The sequence below is a fragment of the Sapajus apella genome, unplaced genomic scaffold, assembly GCF_009761245.1.
Source record: "Sapajus apella isolate SASKATOON/1434 unplaced genomic scaffold, GSC_monkey_1.0 scaffold6, whole genome shotgun sequence".
Taxonomy (NCBI): domain Eukaryota; kingdom Metazoa; phylum Chordata; class Mammalia; order Primates; family Cebidae; genus Sapajus; species Sapajus apella.
Window position 1 is genome coordinate 26415430 of NW_022436946.1, and position 23716 is coordinate 26439145.

At 35.0% G+C, this 23716-nt stretch overlaps 1 protein-coding gene and 3 long non-coding RNA genes across 4 annotated transcripts in view; 3 read left to right on the forward strand and 1 right to left on the reverse strand.

Moving 5' to 3' along the window:
• The window catches only part of LOC116549351, a 60571-nt gene extending 56293 nt beyond the window's left edge, over nt 1–4278 (reverse strand). The window contains exon 1 of the long non-coding RNA XR_004267820.1: nt 4050–4278. This is a non-coding gene — a long non-coding RNA (uncharacterized LOC116549351). The remainder of the gene's footprint in view (nt 1–4049) is intronic.
• TRDN (triadin) overlaps nt 1–23716 on the forward strand; it is a 377062-nt gene that overhangs the window by 175745 nt on the left and 177601 nt on the right. Inside the window, exons 11-12 of the mRNA XM_032274890.1 lie at nt 4812–4871; nt 5719–5778. Coding sequence (XP_032130781.1) covers nt 4812–4871; nt 5719–5778 — 120 coding nt within the window. The remainder of the gene's footprint in view (nt 1–4811; nt 4872–5718; nt 5779–23716) is intronic.
• LOC116549353 lies at nt 930–2335 on the forward strand. The gene is made up of 2 exons (XR_004267822.1): nt 930–2160; nt 2268–2335. It is a non-coding gene; the product is annotated as an uncharacterized LOC116549353 (long non-coding RNA).
• Nucleotides 15306–22282, forward strand: LOC116549354. The gene is made up of 2 exons (XR_004267823.1): nt 15306–17065; nt 17201–22282. It is a non-coding gene; the product is annotated as an uncharacterized LOC116549354 (long non-coding RNA).

A 23716-nucleotide genomic window follows, 5' to 3' on the forward strand; every position in this document is an offset into this window, starting at 1 on the left:
GAAGAGAGAACTTCTGAGAATAATTCAGCTATCATTAAAGAAAAGTCAAGGCAAAGAAAATAGATTCAGAGTCTGAAAGGCCAGCTTAGTTATGCCACGTAACTCAAGTGAAGTCCTTAATTTAAAAAGTTTTGCTGTCATAGCAACCTAATTACAATGTGAAGGGAGGAACTCTTTATGTTTCTATAAAGTTGCATGCCTTTCAGAGTCCCAAATAAAATTCCAAGGATATTTTTGAAAAAAAAAATAGAAGAAGAATATTTATTCTGAATTACTTTTCCCCTAAGTCTTCTCCCTTAAAATTTGATCACAAAATTTAACGAGACACTTGATATCACCCAGCAACAGACAAAGGTTTTCTTAAACCATCACTCAGAGTTGTATGACTTCTCTTCTTAAACCTCTCAGTGGTTTCCTATGTGACTCACAGGGAAATGGAAAATTCATACCATGAACAACAAGATTCTAGGAGATCAGCCCTGCTACACCTCGGCCGCAGCAGTCAGCACTCCCCTTCTGAATCCTCAGCTCTGGCCTCAATGGCACTGGTTCTTCTTTGAATTTATCTGGCATGCTCTCATTTCAGGGTCTCTGCAGAGATTTTTCCTATGCTGAAAAGTCTTCTCCCTAATAGCCCAAAGCTCTTCCACTTTTTAAAATAATCTTTCCAGTTGTTCATTCAGAAAGGTTTACCCTGATCCACCTTTAAAACAAACCACGCCACCTCCTACGCGCTCAGGCTTTAATTCTCCAAATCAAGCTTTTCTATTTGCTTTTTGTAACCTTTATCATCGCCTGTCCCATTTATATATATATAGTATATATACATATACTATACATTCTATATAGTATATATAGACATATTATACTACATATTATATATGCTATATATACATATACTATATATTATAGATATATATAGTATATGTATACATACTCATTTTCTCTTGTTTTAAACGATTTTTAGCCATATCAAAACCAGACAACATATCATAGCTATGTGCAACTCTTTTTAAGTTACCTAATCCCAGAAAAATCAGAAAACAAATACAAGATGATGCATTTATTTCACTTGGTAAATAAGGAATAAACAGGTGAAAGGGACTTAAACACATTCTACTCATTTCTCGGCCTCTGTGGTTGAAGAAGAAGATACAGCATTCATCTATAGTTGCATAAGGCGGTGGCTACTGTTAACAGCAAAACTGAGACTTGAATCCACTTCACTGCAGCACAGCACCCTTCATAACATATTTCCGTCCTGCTTCTAGGTATTGTTTTCCTTTAGTTTCTCAATACAAAGTATTCTAGACATACACTCACTGGATATAGAAAAATAAGAATAAAGTTGTGTTTTCTTAAAGAGATCAATAAAGGTCACACCTAAAAATTACCTTATAAGATTATATGTGGTCAGATTTTAACTAATAACAAAATATAGTAATAGCTTGTCATTATTACCATTATTTTTCAACAGCCCTCTGTTCCAGGCATTTTAGCTCAGTTATCTCCATTTCTCACAAGTAAGCAAGGTAGATTTTATTAGCTCCACTTTTCAAATGAGGAAAGTGAAATTCAGTGTGCCATAGCACATTGCCCAAGGTCACACAACTAGGAAGAGTAATGGACAGAATGGATGTCCAAGGTCATCAATGCCAGCACCTGTGCTTTCTCTTGTGCTGCACAACCCTCTGTAGGTAACAATGGAAGAACTCTAATAATCACTCATGTAACTGAACTTATCTTAGGCTTATGTAAAATTTTCCATGATCATAATGTGAGCTGGGTTCCAGGCCAATCTCTGCCACTCTAAGAAAACAAGGTGACAGTGATGAGGTGTTTGAATGCCTTGTTATTAAAGAAACAAGTTCTTGTTTACTTAACTGGAACCAGGAATACATCAATTCTGGCCAGAGTGTTAGAAGAAAAGCACCCCTCTGACACGCAGAATTAGGATAATCTCTACATTAGAAGGGCAGAGAGGGGAGGAACAAACTGTAAGACAAAAATAAAATATTTTGCATTTGTTTCTTCGTGGAACGGGCATCTTAGAAAGCTTTACAATTGTAATTAACTATTGTGCATTGTCTGGCTTTGAGATGGCTTAAAAACATTTAAAAGCAGGAGAAAAGCCCATTGTGAGGGCTTAGAAAGTAAAAAGTAAGTCGTTTTATTTTTCTTTCATGTGACGTTAATTTATGCAGAAACTAATAACATATTTGTGGCTCAGAGCTGCTCATTGTAGGGAAGATTTCTCTCCCAACCAGATTCTCCTGTGATCCCTGACAGAATGCGAACATCATTTCAGGGCTTATTATACTTTTGTCAGGGAAAGGTAATAGTCTGATACTTTCACATCCTGTAGATACATTTAATTGTTAACTTTCTGAACATCAATAGGCTTAAATGCTCTACTTCTTCTCTAGCTGTTGAAAAAAAAAAAAACAAAAACCCAGGAAACCAATGAGAAAGAGATGGAAGAGGAATTTTGTTATGTGGATTCAAAGTCAGGTAGACAGAAAGGGAAGAGTACTGTTGGCTGTTGAGGAAGAAAAAGTCAGGGGCAGGGAAGTTTTCATAAAAGAAACATGAGTTATTTTTATATCCAAGTAGGACATAATTAAATTGTTATGTTTTTATAAGTGAAAAATTAATTCCATTACTGCCAAATCACCTATAGAACAGAGACAATAGTGCTTGAAGAAATGTAGAATCTTCAGAAGTTGACATTTTAAATGAAATTCACCATGAATAAAGTAAGTCTCATAATGACAGCTTAAAGGTCTAATTCATAAAAGCGTTATTAAAGGATATTATTTATATCTGCTTTTTGTGGACTTCTGCTCTTATTCATGACTCTCATGGCGTATGACTGTAATCACAAGCAGAGTGTATAATGGGAACATTAATTCAATTTGCACTAAGACAAGAATACTCTATCACCACAATAAAATTCCAGATATATTAATTTGAAGGGTAGAATTTATTACACAAGGGTATTCTCTTAAAAAAAAAATAGAAAAAGAAATGAATGCCTTCCATCTTCTGGGTTCATATATCTACTTTCTTTGTGAAGTTCAGTGTAAGACTGACTAATTGGCACAAGCTTTTTAATGAAATATTTATGCATCAACCTTATGAAATATGGAGACTTGGATAGTGAGTTCTGATTTTATGGTGATTATGGCATTGGTGTTTAGCATGAGCTTAGAAATATTTTCAAGTCATCTGTATTTTAATTAACCCTTTTTCTGATACATGACATCAGAGGTGATGCTTAGCAAATGTCCATTCAATTATCTGGCATATGCATTTATCTAGAGATGATGTAAAATTTACCACTACACAAAATATCTCCCAGAGAAGCTGAATGTAGTGATACTTAAAAATATCTTTATTCAGAATTTTAAATATGATCCACACGTTTAATATGCATAAACCTTTAGGAAAAGGAAAAGCGGAATTCAATTGGTTTATTTCTATGTCTGGAGCTATCAAAATTTGACTTCTTGACTTTCTACTTCTGATTGGATGAGCTTTAAATAGTATGCTGTACACACATTTAGACAAAGTGTGAATACATTTTTCCCTGCGACATTAGATTATCTCTAGAAGTCCTGAAAGGGATTCTCTATAAATTTTACTTCTAACATTGAAAGAAAGTATTGTCTTTGACCTTGTAGGTAAAAAAGCTCTATCCCTAAGGGAACTAGTTAATTCCTATATTTAATAATATGCAGTCACTAGTAGACAACTTACGCATTCATTCTAGAACTACATATTGAATTTCTTTAGCATAATAATAATCTTATAATAGTTCTGGGTAATAGAAGTCTTTGAATGTACCTGTATCTGAGATGAGAGACAACTCACAAAGAGAAAGATATTTCAAATATAAGGTAAATAGCACTCTTAATTAAATATAAAAGTCAGTGAATTTACAACATGAATCATAGCTATCATTGCCTCAAATCTAAAACCACTTAACGTTCTATTTCAACAACTATGCATTAGTACAAGACTTCGTTATTTGAAATAACTATGCTTACCAGAAAAGTGTCCAGGGATGTCCAACTGCAAAGTGGCTATGCATGGGCAGTGTGTGAGGTTCTCTGTCTTTGCTCCCCTCAGACCAAGGCTTTCTCAGATTTATGAAACACAACTCCTCCATGAAGTTTAGAGGTACCACGAACAGTTTGATGTGGGATCCAGACTTACTGCAACCCCTGGGTGCAAAGATTGAACACCCTTGTTGATAAAACCACTCAGAAAGGACAGTGGAAGTTATGTCTCCAACACACTGCCAGACACTTGTCACCAGGCTTAAATGCTTGTTGACAAGAGCCAGATATGAAAAACAGCCACCTCAAAATAGATACGTTTTTAATGGCCTAATAGATTATTTCTAATGAAATTGAATGTATAAAAAGAAAAAATTCTTTTAGTTTATCTGTGGTATATTTTCTAAGAAATATATTTTAATTGTATATATCAATACTTTTAGGCACTAAACAACTGTTTAGTTCAGAAAGCTCAAACTATCTTGTTCATTATGTGTAAATAGTATTAGCAGTACAATTATGCATTTACTGTGAGCCAGGCACTGTACAGAGTGTTTTGTAAACATTAACTTTGAGGGAGATATTATTATTTTATATATGAGGAAAATAAGGTTTAGTGAGATTAAATTGCCGCTCCGTCACTAAGCTAGTTGGAGGCAGAACTAACTTAACAAAAATCCTACATTTCAACCTTGGTTTTGCTTTCATACTAAATTTCCCTAAAGGAAACATTTCAAATTTCTTCTCTAGAAAAAGAAGGGGAAAAAAAGAAGGCTGAGAAGAAAGTTACTTCTGAAACAAAAAAGAAAGGTAAGAAATTTAAAAGCTGTGTACCAAATAAACCAATTAGTATCTATGCATAACACTACTGGTAAACATATTATTTTCTAGGAAAGAAATTTCCTTAATAAATGTATTGTCATTGTTATTAATGAACACTCTTAACATGTTTAAGTATTCCAAATAAAATTAAAATTGTCAATTTTTAAAAAGAGAATTTAAGCCTAAACACTTTTTGAAAATTACTACTGTGATTATTTTTCCTTTCTTTAGATCGGTTGCTCAGTTCTCTCTAATTCACTACTTTACTTAACTACATGTGTGAATATGATGGTTAATATTTAACTAATTCAGTTTAATTTTAAAAGTCTACCAAAAGAAGATCAAGTCATTTTATGTAGAAGGCAGAAAATATTTGACTGGTTTGTTTTACATATATATATATATATATTTTAAACTGGTTATTTTCAAATAATTCATCTGATGTCCTAAGTAAACTTCAGATATTTCAGAACTTTTGACATGCTTCTTGTGACCTTATAGCTCGGAGAATATTCAATAAGTTATTTTTAATATATGTTATGAAAGGTGTTAAATAATACCATAATAATGCCATTTAATGTTTTCACTGTTATTAAATCTTTTTTGCCTTTGGCAAAAAAAAAAAAAAAAAATTCTTTTTCCTAAAGAGGAATTATACCTAAGCTAACTAGTCTGTTACGAATGTGCTACCTTATTCATATTTGACATGACTTATGGCTGATTTAGGATTCCTCTATACGAGATGAATTGGATGCCTCAATGGTAGCCATGCATGCCCTGAAATACATGCAAGTTAAACAGGTAAAGACTTACAATTTTCTTATTTTACCAGCAGAAAAAGAAGATGTCAAAAAGAAAAGTGAGAAGGAAACCGCCGTTGATGTGGAAAAAAAAGGTATCATGCTTTCTTTGTTTCCTTGGATGGATTGTGCTCAGGATGTTTGCTTCATGAAAGACTCCTCATGCAACATACACAAATTATACACACCTGCTTATATCTACCCAAGAAGTGAAGGTCAAAGCAAAACTTGCACTAGACAAAGTTAAACAGGCAAAAAAGACGTTATTCAAGGCTATTGCAATAGGAGAGAGAGATTGGAACTGCGTCTGAACTCAATTCCACTAAAACAAAACGCAGGAGTGTTTGTAACGGCTGGTGTGGGGAATCACAGGACATCTGTATTTGCAGATTGGTCTTTCCCCCAAAAAACATAAACTTTCGGTCTTATATCTCCATGACAGGAAGTAGATTCACAATGTGGAGCAAGGAGCCCAAGGAAGTTAGGCTCCTATCATTCCATGGAAACTGGGAGAGATGGGGCACTATCTTTCTCGATGATTACATTTCAAAGGGATGGCTCCCAGTTCCCTGAGAAAGGTTTTATGGGTTGTAAAACTGGAAAGTGGCTTGTAAAAGTCCCAGCTACTTGAGAGGCCAAGACAGGAGCATTGCCTGAGCCCAGGAGGTTGAGGCTGTAGTGAGCACCATAACTGCACTACTGCACTCCGGCCTGGCTGGCAGAGGGAGACCCTGTCTCCTCACACCACCCCTCACCAAAAAAAAGAAAAAAGAATTATATCTCAAAAGAGCAGAGAAAGAATTTCCAATGACTAGTTTTCCAGTTTTCTAAAGTAAATGCTCTAAGAAAAGGGAGATCAGGAGCTGCTGAAGGTCAGAAAGAAACCTATTAAACTTTAATCAAGGTGAGGGCCACCTTGGTCAAGATACAATGAACTTGAGAAGAGCTACGTAGTTAACAACAATACCACTTTGCAAAGATAAGAAGCTGAGAGAGAATAAGGCATCCCATTAAGAAATAAGGTTATTCAACTATTTGACAGTTTTGATTTTTGCTTTAAATTTTATTCTCTTTCCATTCTTGTTCAAACATGAATATTGGCTTTTATTCAAGTTGGGCTTAAGTTTACATGGAAAAGACAAACATCTCAAGTGTTATGGTTTGATGATAGGCATTCTCACCTCAAATATTTCCTCCACTGATCTCAGTGTTGCTTAAAATTCTGCTGTTAGAACCATTCCATTCCTTTGAGTTATGAAAGAATTGTCCCCTATTAAAATGCAAATCTTCTAGGGCTTGTGTATATGGGGTAAAAATCTAATTCCTGGCCGGGAGCGGTGGCTCACGCCTGTAATCCCAGCACTTTGGGAGGCCGAGGCGGGTGGATCACGAGGTCAAGAGATCGAGACCATTCTGGTCAACAAGGTGAAACCCCCTCTCTACTATAAATACAAAAATTAGCCTGGCATGGTGGCACACACCTGTAGTCCCAGCTACTCGGGAGGCTGAGGCAGGAGAATTGCTTGAACCCAGAAAGCGGAGGTTGCGGTAAGCCAGGATCACGCCATTGCACTCCAGCCTCGGTGACAAGAACGAAACTCCAACTCAAAAAAAAAAAAAAAAAAAAAAAAAAAAATCTAACTCCTTTCAGCTATTAGAAACTTAAAGTAAATGAGATTTCCAGATGTTCCCTGTGTAATAGTAAGCTGAATATGGTACCCTAGAAAATGAGGTGGTAGGTAAGCTTAAAAGAAGAAGATTAAGAAAACTTCAGGGTAGGGCATCATCTAGGGAGGTCAGACTGGGTTACATGGAATTTTAGTGAAAATCTTTCCCTTTCTAGGTAGTAATAGTGTATGTGGAAAAAATGATGGTGGTGAGGACCCTACAGAGAAGAGAATAGGATGTCAAACTACATAAGGGTTACTATTAGCAAGCAGCAAATAGAAATGTCTAGAAGTCTCTGGCATCATGTTCTAAATTGGGTATAAAAAATGTAAAATGTTAAGAATTATATGATTATATGGCTGATGAAATGAGCAGGAAGGATCAACCAGACATTCTGTGTGTCTCAGAGCTGATTGCCCATTCCTTTATATCCAAAGATCCATATTAAGAATGTATTATTGTAGAGTCTATTGTTTTATTAAATATTCATTCATTTTCTTTTAAAACTTTCTTTATTTTCTGATAAAATATATATTTTATCATCCGAAAGGAAAAATAGTTCTGACTCCATGAAGCTACTGAGAAACTGCTTGCTTAAAGCAGTGGATCTGTGAAAATTACATGATTGAGTGGTGAAGACAAACCAAGATATTTCATCCTTGCTATCGGTTTTACCAAAGGAGTTGCAGAAGAAAATTTTGAGTTGTAATTTTCAAGCATTTGTCATATGCATGCAAATGCAAAATCTGAAAAAATGTTTTTGGCAAAACTCAATGGTATGTGTGTATATGCTCACACATGTATGTGTGTGTGCATGTGTGTTTGGCTTTTGAGGGAAATGACAAAACATGCTTTTATGCAATGGTTCATAGGAAAATCTTATACTCCCATGCCACTGGGAGACCTGTGTTATTAGCCCAGCAGTCGTCATGTCAAAGTGAGGTTGTGCACCACTGGCAAGGGAACTAATGATGCCAATATCACTTCCTATGAGGATAGTGCTCAGCCACCAAAGCAGAGACCGATCTAGGCATTTGCTCAGCATATCTGGGCAGGACTACTCAGCTAGTGTTGAAAAACAAGTTTGTCCTTCTTGGAACCAGTTTTCTGTTTGTATGCTTGTCATTTTTACTTTTGATTACACAACATTCCATTGAGTTTTCCAAATCAGTTCAACTTCCTGATAAAATATATGAATAGTTTGTTTGCATTCCCTTAACCCCCAAATACTCAAAATTGTGTGTGTATGTGTGTGTGTGTGTGTGTGTGTGAGAGAGAGAGAGAGAGAGAGAGAGAGAGACAGAGACAGAGAGACAGAGAGAAATTGACTTTCAGTTAGTGCTAGTTTTTAACTCGTTTCTTTTCAGGATTTAATAATTCTTTATATTTTCATTTCATATTTCACAGCAATATGGTTTACAAAGAGTGAGTTTTAAGCTTATTAGGAAAGTAGTAAAATTTTATGAAAATAATGAAAGAAATTGAGAGTAACCTGAAATCTTGAAGAGCTGGGGAACATAGGTCATTTCTTCCTAAAATAGAGGAATATGGCAGAGCATATGATCTCACTACTGTAGCCTCAAATAGTAGGAAATTTACAAGGCATAAAATATGCCTACATGCTTATTTAATAAATGAGTGTTCTTTTGATATTTTATTATATGTATGTTAATGTTCATATTATTTGTATTGTAAAATATATGCATTTATTTATGTTATTTTATTGTATTCCCCTTATATTTTATTGTTATGCAGACATAATGAACCTAAGGCTTAAATTCTATTCAATGATAGATGGGTGTCTACTGCACATCACTGGTAAAACACACTTTGCCAGTGATCTCTGTGGAAGATGTGGGTGGGTGGATTTTATAGGATACAAAATTCCCAGCCCATTAATTAATAAGGGATGACACTGTGCAACTGGTGTATTGGGGGTTAATTATAACACTCCCTTACTTATGTATATTTAAAGTCATCCATGATTAAAACACACACACACACACACACACGCACGCAACAAATACCTACCACTTAAAAACAGTATGTAAAATTTAAAAAAATTATCTTGATATTTTTGCAATGTTATAAGGTCCATTTTCACTTGAAGAAATGCCATAAAAAAAGGCAATCGGCAAAAGGAATAAAGACTTTAAAAAACATCTCTCTAGGTTTGTATTAGATGTAAGATCTAATACTAAACAGATTAGATCTACATCTGTGAGTACTACTAGAAGACATTCTATCCAGGGAACTGCGTACCTGCAATGTTATTGAATAACTAGAAGAATTAAAATAATCAAAATTTGGATTATTAAGCATTAGGGCACATCAGTAGGTTAGGAGACTGCTTTGTTCAACAGAGCTGTCTTTTCATATCCACAAAGACTAGATCCTGGAAATGCTGAGGCAGGCCTCGGCAAATTACTAACATCTTTATTTGCCAAATAATTCGTCTGCTTTGCCAAACCACTTCTGCCTTTCAACCTCATGTAGGTGTATATAATTGGTGGAACTTGATAGGTCTCCAGAACTGGCTGCAAGTGAGTCTGTAAGATGCATTCCAATTTTTCCAAGTAGAAGTGGGGTGAAACAGAAGTTGAAAGAGGCTATCAATGGTATCCATAAAATGACACTTTCAGAAATGTCCATGATAATAAAATTCATATAAGAGATGGTTTTTGAAGGCCTAAACTTTATAGTGATGAAACCTATCTTTGCGTTTCCCCAAAAGATTAAAAGGACGACTCAACTAACCAACACAATCAAATTTGGCAATTCTAGGTGTTCACAAGACATACTTACCTGAAGTTTATGTAGGTCTTTATTTTAACTGCAGATAAAAGAATCACAGATATTCTTTCTCTCTCCAACTGCAAGGTGATATTTTTAAAGAAATAATGTTTCACCTACTTGATTAGCTTATAATAGTTGAACAATTAACAAGTTGACTTGTCTCTTAACAAAACAATTATAAACTGGTCAAAATATGTAGACACAAAAGAGAAACAGGCCAAAACTAAAACGACCCTTTCCTCTTGGGTTGGCCTTTTCATAGTTACAATTGTAAACTTTTTGGAGTTAAATTATTTGTCATCTTATATGCTTATAAACTTATTAAATGTGAAAATAATTTTGACAAAATGATTGATGATAATGATATAAAATCATAGTTGATTTCATCATACTTTGTAATAGGATTTTTTCAGGAATTATCTGTATAGAACTATAAATTACAAGAGGGATATTAAAAAACACACAGCTTTTCTGCATAAGCTACTAGAAAAGAATAAATTTGTTCATTCATTCATGCATGCCTCTTGAAGGAAATAGTTACAAAATGTTTACTATTTGCCAGGCTTTGTATTACGTGTTGAGTACACAGAACTGGATAAACAGACATGACCTGCCCTAATGGAGCTTATAGTTAGACAAGGGAGGCACGCAGTGAATAAAAACAAAATGTCCATAAGTTCAACTCTGATTAAGGGCAATGGAGAAAATAAATTTAAGGCAATGATAGAAAATAATGGGTTGGGGTGGGAAGTTATTTAAAAGATGAGGTTATGAAGGCAGGCCTCTCTGAGAGAAAACATTTAAATTGAAATCTTATGTATTGAAAGGACTCAGCCATTTATTGCTATATCATAGTGTGATGTATATATATGGTGTGTGCATGGGGGAGTGTGGTTTGTACTAGGAGTCAGAATATACAGGAACATGTATAGGTGATTGGATTTTATTAAAAGTGTAATGGAGGAAATTGACCTGAAGTTTTAAATATAGTAATCTACATAGCTCATGGTCAATGCTCTTGGAATAGATGAGATTAAAAAGAGACATTGTGTCAAAAGAAAAAGGGAATAGAATCCAGGATCAAGGCCTGGGAAAGTCCAACACCTGCAAATTCAATAGTGGAAAATAAAGCAAGAGGGGCTGAAAGGAATTACCAGAGAAATTAAAGGAAAAGTATGGCATTGCAGATGTTCCAGAAACAAATGTCTCAATAAGCAAAAAGTTATCACCTTTGTGAATGTCACTTAGAAGTTTGTTTTATGAGGGCAGAAGATGCAAGAGCAGTCAGTGGAGTGAAAGGATGAAGCCAGGTTGGAATGGGAGGTGCAAAAATGGAGACTAAAATGTAGATTTTGAGGGGAAGGGGGAAGGAATATGGCTGTATGAAGAGTAAATCTTTTGTGTTTTGTCTAGTTTTGCTTTAATTGTTCAATCTAGTGTTTGACGGACATAAAGATTGATGCTCAGAAGGACAGAATATATAAGCAGACAGTGAAAAGATAATAGAAATCATTTACAAATCAGTTACAAGTTTAATGAGTACATGGTAAAAAAAATATTCTTTTTTTGGATATAATACCACAGATGCTCTGATATTAAAAAACTTGATGTTTTCAAATTATGACTATGATTCTATGCAGATTGCCTTAAAAGAGAGGCATACATTTGTAAGGTATACAATATATGATTAGGAGACTCCGGTGATAAAACTAAATTCCAATAATAAATACATTCAGAGGAAAAAGCCTCAATTTTAGAAAAAGATATATCCAAAATGTCCTGTGTGCTCACCGAGGTAAGTTTGTGAAATGTATTTTAGCAAAGCTCTTTAAGGATCAGTCATTTATGTACAGTATCCCATTAGAACGTTACACTGAAACATCTTTGCGGTGATGAATTGATCAGATAAGAGTCATCTAGTATAGAACTCATAAAGAATTTGTGCTATTTAAAGGATACATTCATATCTAATTCCAAAGAATATTTTCAATTACTATATGGGACAAATAATATTAAATTCCACACAAACTAAAAGCTTTGGTCATTTGCTTTCTCTCCATAAGATCTGTTTTGTCATTGAGAAATTGCAAAGAGTCCTTTATAGAAGCTTATTGCTTTGAATATATCATTAAATGTTACTGTCTACCAAACATTAGAATATTGTCTATTTTACTTTTGTATCTTTTGTAACAGGTTGTTCTAGCTCAAGATAATATATATGGCAGATTACAGGTCACTTAAATTTCTACATTTACATGTAACTAAAAGTAACCTACTTGAAACGTTTATATGTACATTTATAATTAGACAAAATAATATATAGTATTTTTCATATGTGTTATTGTTAATTTCAGTTTAAAAGAACATCCTTCCGTTTTCTAGACTTGTATATTGAGAAGATTATAGCTTTTTCTGATCATCCACATCTTTCTCTTTATTTGAAAAGCACTCGATGGTGGGTGCAGTGGCTCACCCTTGTAATCCCAGCACTTTGGGAGGCCGAGGTGGGCAGATCACCTTAGGTGGGAGTTTGGGACCAGCTAGACCAACATGAAGAAACCCTGTCTCTACTAAATATACAGAATTAGCCGGGCGTGGTAGCACGTGACTGTAATCCCAGCTACTTGGGAGGCTGAGTAAGGAGAATTGCTTGAACCCGGCAGGTGGAGGTTGCAGTGAGCAGAGATCACCCCATTGCATTCCAACCTGGGCAATAAGGGTGAAACTCCATCTCAAAAAAAGGAAAAAAAAAAAGAAAAAGAAAGAAAGAAAAGCGCTTGTTTTTCTTCTTCTCGGGTTTTGCAAATATGTATTTGGGCGAGATTAATAAATGCATCCAATTGGTATTATTAGACACTGAACTCTAGATTAAATTTTTTCAGAATATTTACGAGTAATCCAGCAGTTATTATCAAGTTATAAAATATAGATAATTCACACACTTTTGAGTGATATTGGGGTAGTTATATTATTTTACATTTCAGATAAAATTTTTAAATATTTATTCATGTAGTAAATAATTGAAAATCTAGTACAAATTAGACCTGGTTTAATCAGTATTTCCCAGCCTTGACTTATTGAGACTCCAAAAGTACAAGCCAATAGTAGATTGCTTTCAAGTTAGCTTTTTGTTCCTCAACAGATTAGGTTGCAAGTCTGAATTCAGATGATGGCAGCTTGACTGTATTAAAAATATTGTTATGCTTGAAAAGCTTTGAAGGAAAGAGTATATTTTCAGAGTGTGTTTTATAATCATGGAACTTATGTAAGGGGATAGTTGTTTATACCTTTGAGAGTAAGAGGTTTTCCAATAGTGGAAAGTCTTCTGACTTAGTATGATATATTTGATTACCTCTGATATTAGCTCTGGATTAGGCACATAGAAGCTAATGTGTTTTAGAGAAGGTGAAATGAAGTTACCACCATGACTTACTGTGAGAATATCTGAGATAATATTTTACGCATTCACTTTTGGTTTCAACAATACAAAAGTGTGCTTGGGCTGAATGCAAAAATGCGGTAAAGGCATTTTGGTTTAAAAAGGAATTTTAAAATAAATATAAAAACTCAGAAAGAGGGAAAGTTTATATTAAAAATTATTTAGGCCTGGAAAAAAGGACTAGTATACATGTGACTATTTTTAATCTTTTTAATGCTTATGTTGGGGACTTGGGGCTACCCTCCCTGAGGACAAAAACAAAATCACCCCTAAACTTGAATGTAAGAGAGTCATGTTATGTTTTATTATTGCCATTATTATTATTATTATTATTATTGTATTTTGAGACAGGGTCTTGTTCTGTATCCCAGGCTTTAATGCAGTAGTGCAAACTGGCCTCACTGCAGCTTCAACCTCCTGGGCTCAAGTGATACTCCCACCTGAGCTTCCTGTTATGTGGGACCACAGGTGCATGCCACCATCCCTAGCTAATTTTGTTTATTTTTGTAGAGGTGAGGTCTCAGTGTGATGCCAAGGCTGGTCTCAAACTCCTGGACTAAAGTAATCTTCCTGCCTCCATCTCCCAAAGTTCTGGGATTACAGGCATGAGCCACTGCACCCAGCTTTGTGTTACCTTTTATTAAGCTCTTTCAACAGGGAGGATTGAAATACATATAAGGAAGAATCAGTAAATGTCAGTAAATAGACTGTACATATTTCTTCTCTGTGTGCATTTATATATCAATATTTTTAGCAGGCCCTGCACACATATGAGACAAATTATTTTAAACTCTAGTTTATTTTTATTAATAAGATAAATTATTTTCTGAAAAAAGTAAGAAAATAATGTAATTATACAGTAGTCTTTTGCAAATGTCATAAATTTTCATGGGAAAATGACACAGAGTGTCAGGAAGTGGAATGTCAGTTAGAAACAAGTTAGTTTTTAATCTGTTAATCTTAATTTAAAAATATGGAGAGATATTGATCCATTTGTTAGGCAATAATGTGACAGCATGGCCTGAGATTTCCTTGTCATTTAAGATACATATTTAATAATGCCGATGTGAAATATCCAGACAAATTTTGCTGTTACATATCCTAAAAGTCTATAACATTTTTCTTTCAGTGCCAGTAAAGCTTTAAAAACATCAAAGTGATATCTCCTTCAACTTTAGCCTCTCTAGGGATCCCAGACGCATATTTTTGAACCAACAGCAAATTCTGCCAATATGTATTCATCAGGAGGATTTTAAAGTAATCATAACAACAGTTATTAAATCTGTTTTCTTATTTGTTACAACTGTGTAAGGTAATCATTATAATCCACATTTTATAGAAAGGGAATAGGAATAGGTAAATAACTTGCCCATCATCACCAGTAAGTAGAGTGAAGTCAGTGTGAATGAAAGTTACCAAATAAAGCTTCACTGTCTTTTGCAACTCAAAAACACTTTGTCTTCCAATTCTAGGAAACAATGGTGGTAGACTGCTTTACTGTCTTATTTTTTTCTTCCTCATTTTTTTTTTTTTTTTTTTGCTAATTTCCTTGAGATTATATTGCAGACAGTGGTAAACATGGAGGAAAAAATGCAGAGGAGATCCTATATGTCTGACTCTCACTTTTCTTATAGAAATTATGCTTTCTTTCATTCATTCACTCAACAAATATCTAATAAGCCCATAATATATGTAAGGAAATCTGCTTAATATTGAACACCATGATAGGGTAAATACAAGGGCTTACACAAAAAAATCAAGGCATAAGTATAGAAATTATTTCTCTTTTATGGTTGGTGGGTGACTGTTAAAGATCTATAACAGGGACACCACACACCTATGGAATTAGATATTTGATCAAGACACATGTAATACTTATTTTTAATCAGGATAGAGAGTGGAACACATGCACTTTTAACAGTGGTACATCACTGAAGGTACTTGCTCTTGCAAGTGGCAGATGATCTAAAACAAGGAATATATTAGTTTATCCAACTACTCTTCAGGAGTTAACTGGCTTTGAGTTTAGCTTGATGCAGAGGTCACATGATGTCATCAGGAGATTTATCTGTCTCTGTTTTTGGACTCCACTCCCTTAGGATTGGCCCATATAGCTGTAAGTTGGCCAGAGGTGCTGCCCTATATCCTCTCTTGTTCATGTCCTGCTAGGGGATTGGGAAAGCAGGCAGGGTGACATAGATCAGTGTCCTGAAAGGTCAAACAAAAACTTGAGTAATATCAGTCCTTAAAGGCCCATTCCCAAACTAACCTTTGTGGTGAGGATGAAAGAATAACCTGATTGTTTTAGCTTAGGCCATGGGGCCTATCCATCCAACAGAGGAATTACATAAACTTTGTCCAAAACATTTGAGCTAAAATTGGGTTGGGTGATTAGTCCCTAGATTAGGGTAAAAAAATGATTTAATGGAGTAGCTACAACATTAAAAAACAAATATAAGAATTATCTTCAAGAAGAAGTCATTTCTAGATAGAGGAAATATAGGTGATATGATTTTAAAATTTTTATTTACAGATAACTTTTTTAGTGTCATCTGTAGAGAGAATACTTAAGTATTTTAAAAAAGCAACTCAACATAGAATAATGCAATGTGATCAACAAAAGCAAATGAAATTGCAGGTTTCATTAATTAAAACATAACGTCACCTCTACTTTGTAGTTTTAGAATTACGCTTGGACAACAGTCTTTAATTTTAATAAAGATAGCTTGAAACAAACCGGATTATATTCAGGAGAGAGTATTTCAGAAATGTGGATGTGTAACATGGAAGTGAGGAAACATCAAAGCCATGTTCCTAACTTTGATCTATTCTCCTATTTAGGTGGTGTAGACTTACTTTTTATTATCGTTAAGAATGAAGACTCCATGGTGGAAGTTAGAAGTAGACAATGTGGGATGTTCAAGATTATATGGGGAATCTTATAAGTCAGTGAACGCTACCATTTGAAGTTTTCAAACAGAAGAGTGGGTATCTTTCTTGAGTTTGTGGAGGTAATCCTGTAAGAAGAAGGGTTACGTTACATTTAAGAGGACTTATAAGCTTCTACTTTTTCAAAATTAAACATGTGGCTAAATGAAACTGATATCTAGATTATTTAAACTTTGAAATGATGTTATTATTATTATTGTTATTATTGTCTTAAATTTAGCCACTTGTCTAACTCTTCTAGAAGGTTAGTTATTTTTTTTTTTTTAAAAAGTGGTATGGTCAAGAGTTTATTCCAGGAAGTAAGACCATAGTAAATGTTCACTATCTGTAACCTCAATTTACACCATCTCTCCTGACTACCTATTCCAGCAAAAAATATCACTGTGAACCTAATAATAGTATGTTTTATTGATGTCTGCATAAACCAAAGGCACTAAAAAAAATAAAATTTATTACATGTGTGGAATAATGATTAATTGTCTTCAGGGCAAAGAAATATCTTGAGACATCTCAGTAGAAAAACCCCATAGGTGATGGGGAGGAAGGCAGCAAATCACACTGCCACGTGTGTACCTATGCAACAATCTTGCATGTTCTTCACATGTACCCCAAAACCTAAAATGCAATAAAATAAATTAAAAAAAAGAAAAAGAAAAACCCCAAAGACAATAAACCTAAGGTAGGAGAGAAAGTTTAATAATTATTTGTAGTGCAAAAAATAGGGAAAAGCAATTTGGACAGCAAGTTTCTAGACTGGAAAATAAGGATTTTGATTATTTTTTAGAAAGTTTGTTTGTCGTAGGTAGTTAAAGGAGGCTTGAGAAGCACATGTAATGTAATACTTCTGTAATTAAAAACAGTATTTTTCAAAAAATAATGTGTCAGTATAAAAAAATTAAGTAATTTTGTTAGTCACTTGCTCATATCCTGTTAGCTATATTAATTTTAAGATATAAGGTCAAAATGTTGAAGTAGCTAAAGGTAACAGATGAAGTAGCTAATGCTAAAATACACCAGAAGAAAAGGCACGTAAAATAATTGTCTTGAAAGATACCATGCTGATGTAGAGGTGAGAACGTATGGTTACATAAATCAGAGGACAAAGAAGAAAATACAGCATGGCTCGAACATGTGATACAAGCCCATCAGTGGAATATGGTTAACTACTTGGGCTGTCTTCCCTCTAAAAACATGTATAGACACCAGCATTCCCAGGAAGTAGTACTACTTATCATTGCTCCACTATGCTACTCATGCAGCAGGGCTCAGTGGACGTTTGTGACTTAATCATAAGTAGTTTTTTGAAAGAATGCCTGGTGACTCAATTACGTTTTAGAAAAGGAATCCTAAAAGTTCACTCTCTCTTTTCTGAGACTACTCTCTCCAAATTATTCCTTTTTAAAACTCTCCTTTACTTTTTTTACCCTTCTTCTCCATTAGCCAAATTCCTTGCTTCCTATTTTTCTCAGAAAATAAAAATTAGAAGAGATCTTCCATAATCTCTAACCATCAAATCCAATAATGTACTTCATCTATTTCTTTACATTCCTTACATTCTCTGCCTTCTTGGGAGAATACAGCACAATACAATGGTTACAATGTTCATATTCCAGGAAACATCCTTCCACTGGTGCACAGGTTGCTTTCCTCACCTGCTAACTACGGAGCATCACTCCTGCAATTCTCATCTCTGCAAATTCGTTTTGATTTCTGTGGTCATTCTTAGCAGCATAAAATGAGCTATATCATATGTGTGCATATGAATGTGTGTGTGTGTGTGTGTGTGTGTGTGTGTGTGTGTAGATAGAGCCAGATAGATAGATAGATAGATAAATGATAGATAGACATGTTGTGTACTATATCAATGTCCTAGTATTGATAGCACATACTCCTCAGGTTGCTGTCTGATGTCACAGATCCCCTTACAGCTAAACTCCTAATAAGAGTTGTCTACACTCTCCTTCCAGTCTCTCATCCCTACTGTACTCAGTCTTTCATCTCCACCACAGTTCTTGTCAACTCTCCACATTACCACATCCAAAGGTAAACTCCGTTCTCAAGGGCATTTCACAGCCTACCTCTTTCTTCACTTTCCTTTTAAGCTCTCTGGTCACTCTCATGTTTTCTTTTGCTGGGTTCCTCCCTTTCTTTCTGGAGTCTCAAACTGGAAGCACTCTAGGGCTCAATTCTCTCTTTCTCTATCCTCACTTCCTTGGTGACCTCATAGTCTCGTGAGTTTAAAACCATTCTTATAATAATGACTCTCAAATGTATGTCTTCAACTCTGACCTCTCCCTGAACTCTGAAATCACACACTCATCTATCCAATTGCCTATTCATCATCTCCATGTAAATACCCAGTAGACTTCTCAAAGTTAATATGTTTTTTTAAAACAAAAACAAACAAACAACAACAACAAAAACCTCATGTATACACACACACACACACACACACACACACACACACCTCTACATCTAAATGTGGCTCTATACTCAATATTTTCCTCTTATTAGTAGATTATTACAATTTTCCCCCTGGCTTTAATCTTTCTAGTCACACTTGACTCCTCTATTTCTCTTCCTTAATTCATGATTAAATCCTGTCATCTTCACCTTTGAAATATGTTTACTAGCTGAACTTTTCTCGCTCCCTTTATGAACCATCTCAGCTTTTGCAGCATAGTCGCTTACCTCTAAAGGCAAGTTCATACTGTAACAATAATATGATAGCCCCTGAAAATTTCAGCAGCTTTGACAAATGAGAAAGCTTTTTTCTTGTTCATGCACAAGTTGGGAAAGTTGCTGTACTCATCATGGCTGCTTAGGCACCCAGGTTGATGGAGGCTCTGCCTTCATCTGTTTCCACCTTTACAGAGGCTTCCGCTTCACTCAGAGTAAAATCTAAAGTATCCACAACGATGTAAAAGGCTGTTTATCAACTGAAGGGCGAAGATAACACCTGGGAAGCTTTCTCATGCAGCAAAGCCGTTAGCTGAGGTCCTAATCACACATGCTTGCCATTTCTAATCATTTGTTATTTGAACAAATTTCTTCCATTTCCAATAGAACTTACAGTTTCAGCATTTAGATTTCAAAAGTATGTGCCAAATTTAATTCCTATTGCAACTGAATTTTAGCTTCACTCAAATTTTGTCAAAATGACAAGACAAACTAAGGTATGAAATCTTTAACTAAAAAAGTGCAGACAGAAAGGTAATTGATGCACGAATTACTTTTTCTTGTTGATAAAGGGCCTGTAAAAATATAATGCATCTGAAAAAAGCCATGACTTCAACTTTGCTATGAAATGTTCTCTATTGAAAGGATTTGGCCTCGGTGAGAAGGCATGGATATGTGAATGTCATTGTGAAAGACGCAGGGCAGAATAACCAATTAGGGACAGGAACTGACAGTCAGGCCGGAAGGAGTTAAAGACTGCAGGTTAGAAAACAGTTTTTTATTCAGTTTGATGCCTTGGTAACATGGGGCATAAAGTTTCCATGTGTGCCTTCGAATGTGGATAGGTAGGGTATATAAATACGATGAGTTAAAAACCCATATTCTTGCATAATGAAAGACTAAATCAACAAAAAGCTGATAATGAACAGTTATAATTTTCCTGGCATTTCTCTTTCCTTCTTATTCTGCTCATTTGGTGAATGGCCCTTCTCCTAAACTCCAACCGTGTAGCTCAAATGGGGTTTCAAGTTTCTGTCATTGAGCCACCTGTCACTTTCCACATGAGTGTGGGCCTGTGACCCAAGGTGGGCCAGCGTGCTGTCCATAGGCTTTTAAAAAAAGGACAAAAGGAAGATGATCTCTTTTTATAGATGAAATGTAAGTGAGTTCATGAAATGCTATTGGCCATGTTTACATCCTTAATGTGGTAGCTAATCTTAAAAATAATGCTGCCCCATATTATAACACACAAAAAATACTAAGGCAGAAGTTTAAAGGTATTTCAAGAGTATAATTCATGTATCCCTGGGAAGTACTATTCCCCTGACTTCCTGACATTACATTACATGATTTAATTATTCCTCCTTTTTGTCTAAGTTAGGTTATGTTTGTAATTTGTAATTTTCAACCTAAATATTCTTTAGTCAAATAAACCTCCATATAGGTTTAGAATAGATACAGCAATTTTAAAATTCTTGAATAATGAGAGTGAGATAAGAAACTAAATAGAAGATTTTACATTTGATAAACCTCACCTTGCTGCGCAACTTCTTATAGGGGGAAAATAACCTCTCTGGTAATTGTTTAAATATGCCTATTATTTGGTAGCTGGTTTAGAGACTGAACAAATATGTATTTAATGAGACTTAGGAAGAAAAATATATTTGTCCATTCAACATTTACTTGCCAGAAAACATTATACTAATGTAAATTTAAAAATTTTTATAACCAAAAGCAGAGTAACTTTCATTGGTTTTATCTTTTGAATAAAATAGGAAACAAAATTCAAATGCTTCTTTTAATTTTATTCTGAGCTTTACTTCTGTTTTTAAAATGTTTAATGTGAAAAGATGGCATTTTATAGCTGGAGTATAAAATTAGCAGCATGTTTATTCCTCCAAACTATTAATAAACACAGTGGGACAGCCCAAGACAAATTAGACACTGCTACCCATAACGCTGTTACATTTATTTGCTTTGCTAGTATCTATAGTTAGAAAAAAATCCACTATCCTTTATGCTACATAGTAATCAATAATTTATTCCTGTTATACCTTTCCACTATGTTTTTTCTAATAGAGCCTTGAAAAAAACACAAAGCCTCTTCATTATAATCTGTATTTACAGTAGACTTAGGAGGTTTTAAAACATGTTATAGTTGTCATTATTGAGATAAACCAAGGATCAGTAGAGGTGTTTGTAATGGGGTAGTAAGTACTGAAGACATCAGATGCTTTATTTGTTAGGCCTAAGTCTTGTCCCATAAACTTGCCCCAAATTTTATTTAACTATTTTGAACTAAATTACTCCTTATGTAAATTGTGAGCAACAGTGATTTCGCACAATAATTTTTTGTGTGAAATTCCCATTGTTTTGTGGGGAACGTTTATGTCTTTGAATTATCATGATTAATTCAGTCCAAATTAGTTTTTAAAATATGTATTAGATTACATTTCTTGGAAGTCCAATGGGAGGAATGTTGGATTCAGAGTTATAAAGGATATTATCATGGCTCTCTCCATATACATATCTCTCATATCCCATCAGCTTTTCTGCTTAGTTAAGGCTTTGGGTAAAAACTCTATACCTGGTAACAAGATTGCTTCCATAAACGCCAGAGTTACAAAGTCATTAAGCACTGAACTCCAAGGAAAAGACACACTGGACTCAAAACTGTATTTTTTGTTTTTAGAGATGGGATCTTTCTCTGTAGGTTGAGATGTAGTGGTGCTATCACAGCTTCTGCAGCTTCAAAGCCCTAGGCTCCAGCAATCCTCTTATCTCAGGGGACTGAGCTGCTGGGACTACTGGAGTGGGTCACTACACTGGGCCAATCTTTTTTTTTTGGTAGAGAAAGGATCTCATTCTGTTGAACAGGCTGGTCTCAAACTCCTAGCCTTAAGCAGTCTTCTTGCCTAGGCCTCCCAAAGTTCTAGGATTATAGGCATGAGCCACCACACCTGACCCCAAATAGTCCTGATCTGCAAAAAATGGTGAAGCTCACCTATGCAGAACATGTTGATGCAGAGTTGGCCATCTGTATATACTTATTTCTATGGCTGAGTCCTTCTGAAAAAGGCAAAAGAGATTAGGTGGGAAGAGGATGAAGAAAAGCTCAGGCCAAGTATGAAGAGAGAACAGCAGAGACAGTGGGAAATGAAATTGGGAAGCAAGATCCTGATAGGAAACGTAGCTGATGTACTTAGGCTTGTGGGCACAACTGCGTAATTTACACTTCATTTGGCAGGTAAAGGTGTAAAGGAAAGGGATTGACAAGATCATATCTATCCCTAAAAGGTATCAATCTGCCAATATTTTGGCAAGAGACCAAGAGAAATAGTAGCTAGAAAGTTATATCAATAAATATTACAGAGCTCAAAACAATGAAAACAATGCTGGTGACAGGTAAGTGCCTGATCCAACATGGCAGACTGAGAGGACAGAGCCAGGGACATCATTATGAAGGGAATTCACCCAGCATATAGCAACTGCGCCTCAAAGGAGGGAGAAGAGAACATGTTTCAGTGTTTATTTAAATGCCTTTTTAGCAGATAAGTTTCCTCAGAGAATTCTGCGATCTCTGCCATTTCCTCACTTTTATCTGGAAGAAGAATGTTGTTAGGAAAATGGAAGATTCAGAGGGAAATAGATACCTTTCTGCCATGATGACTTTTTAGAACATACTGTTTTCACATGAGCACTTCAGCTGGCCCTTTCAGTTGTTGTTAAGCAATAGTTTGGGGAACCCCAAAGCCATTTTCCTTTTGGCATGTAACAACAATTTTTTTCCATTAATTTATAATGTGGTTCCTTTGCTAGTTAAGCAGTCTCTAGGATAGAGGAAAAACAAAAAGTAAGTGAGACCATTCTGTCTTTCTGGACACTGAGTATCTAGCACCTAGAGTTATACCAGTACGAAGCAGATGCTGAATCCACCCATTGAATAAATAAAGGAAGCATCTTCCATCACATGAGATGTATTTTTAGTTTTATATTCTTCAAAAAGGATTCGCTTCCCATCTGTGAGTTTCCAGATACACTTTGTCTTGATTCACTCTTGCTCACTGTGGTCATGTAGAGAAAAACTAAATATTGTATTCCCAATCTCCTCTGCTGAATGTGTAGTCTTAATTAGCTTTTCAAACACATTGCAGATAAAACCTATTAATCCTCTGACCTTCACTGAATTCAAAAGTTTTTGTGTTAATTGTTTTGAGAGAATAATAGACAGTTTTGCTGTTTTAAAAATAATTCTTTCCTCTCTGCCAGGAAAACAGTAGAACCAGAAAGAGCATTTGAAAGGCTGCTTGAATTTGAGCTGCCATCTTTTACCATTAGTGCATGTCAGAGGACACTCACTTCTAAACTTTATGAAAGCCATTTGTTTTCTTATGGCATTATAAAATCAGCTTTTAAAAATGATTTCTACCCAAAAGTAGCAAAAATAGCAATTAGATCATTGCAATTTTGTTTATTAAAGCCCCACGTGGAAAAGGAACTTA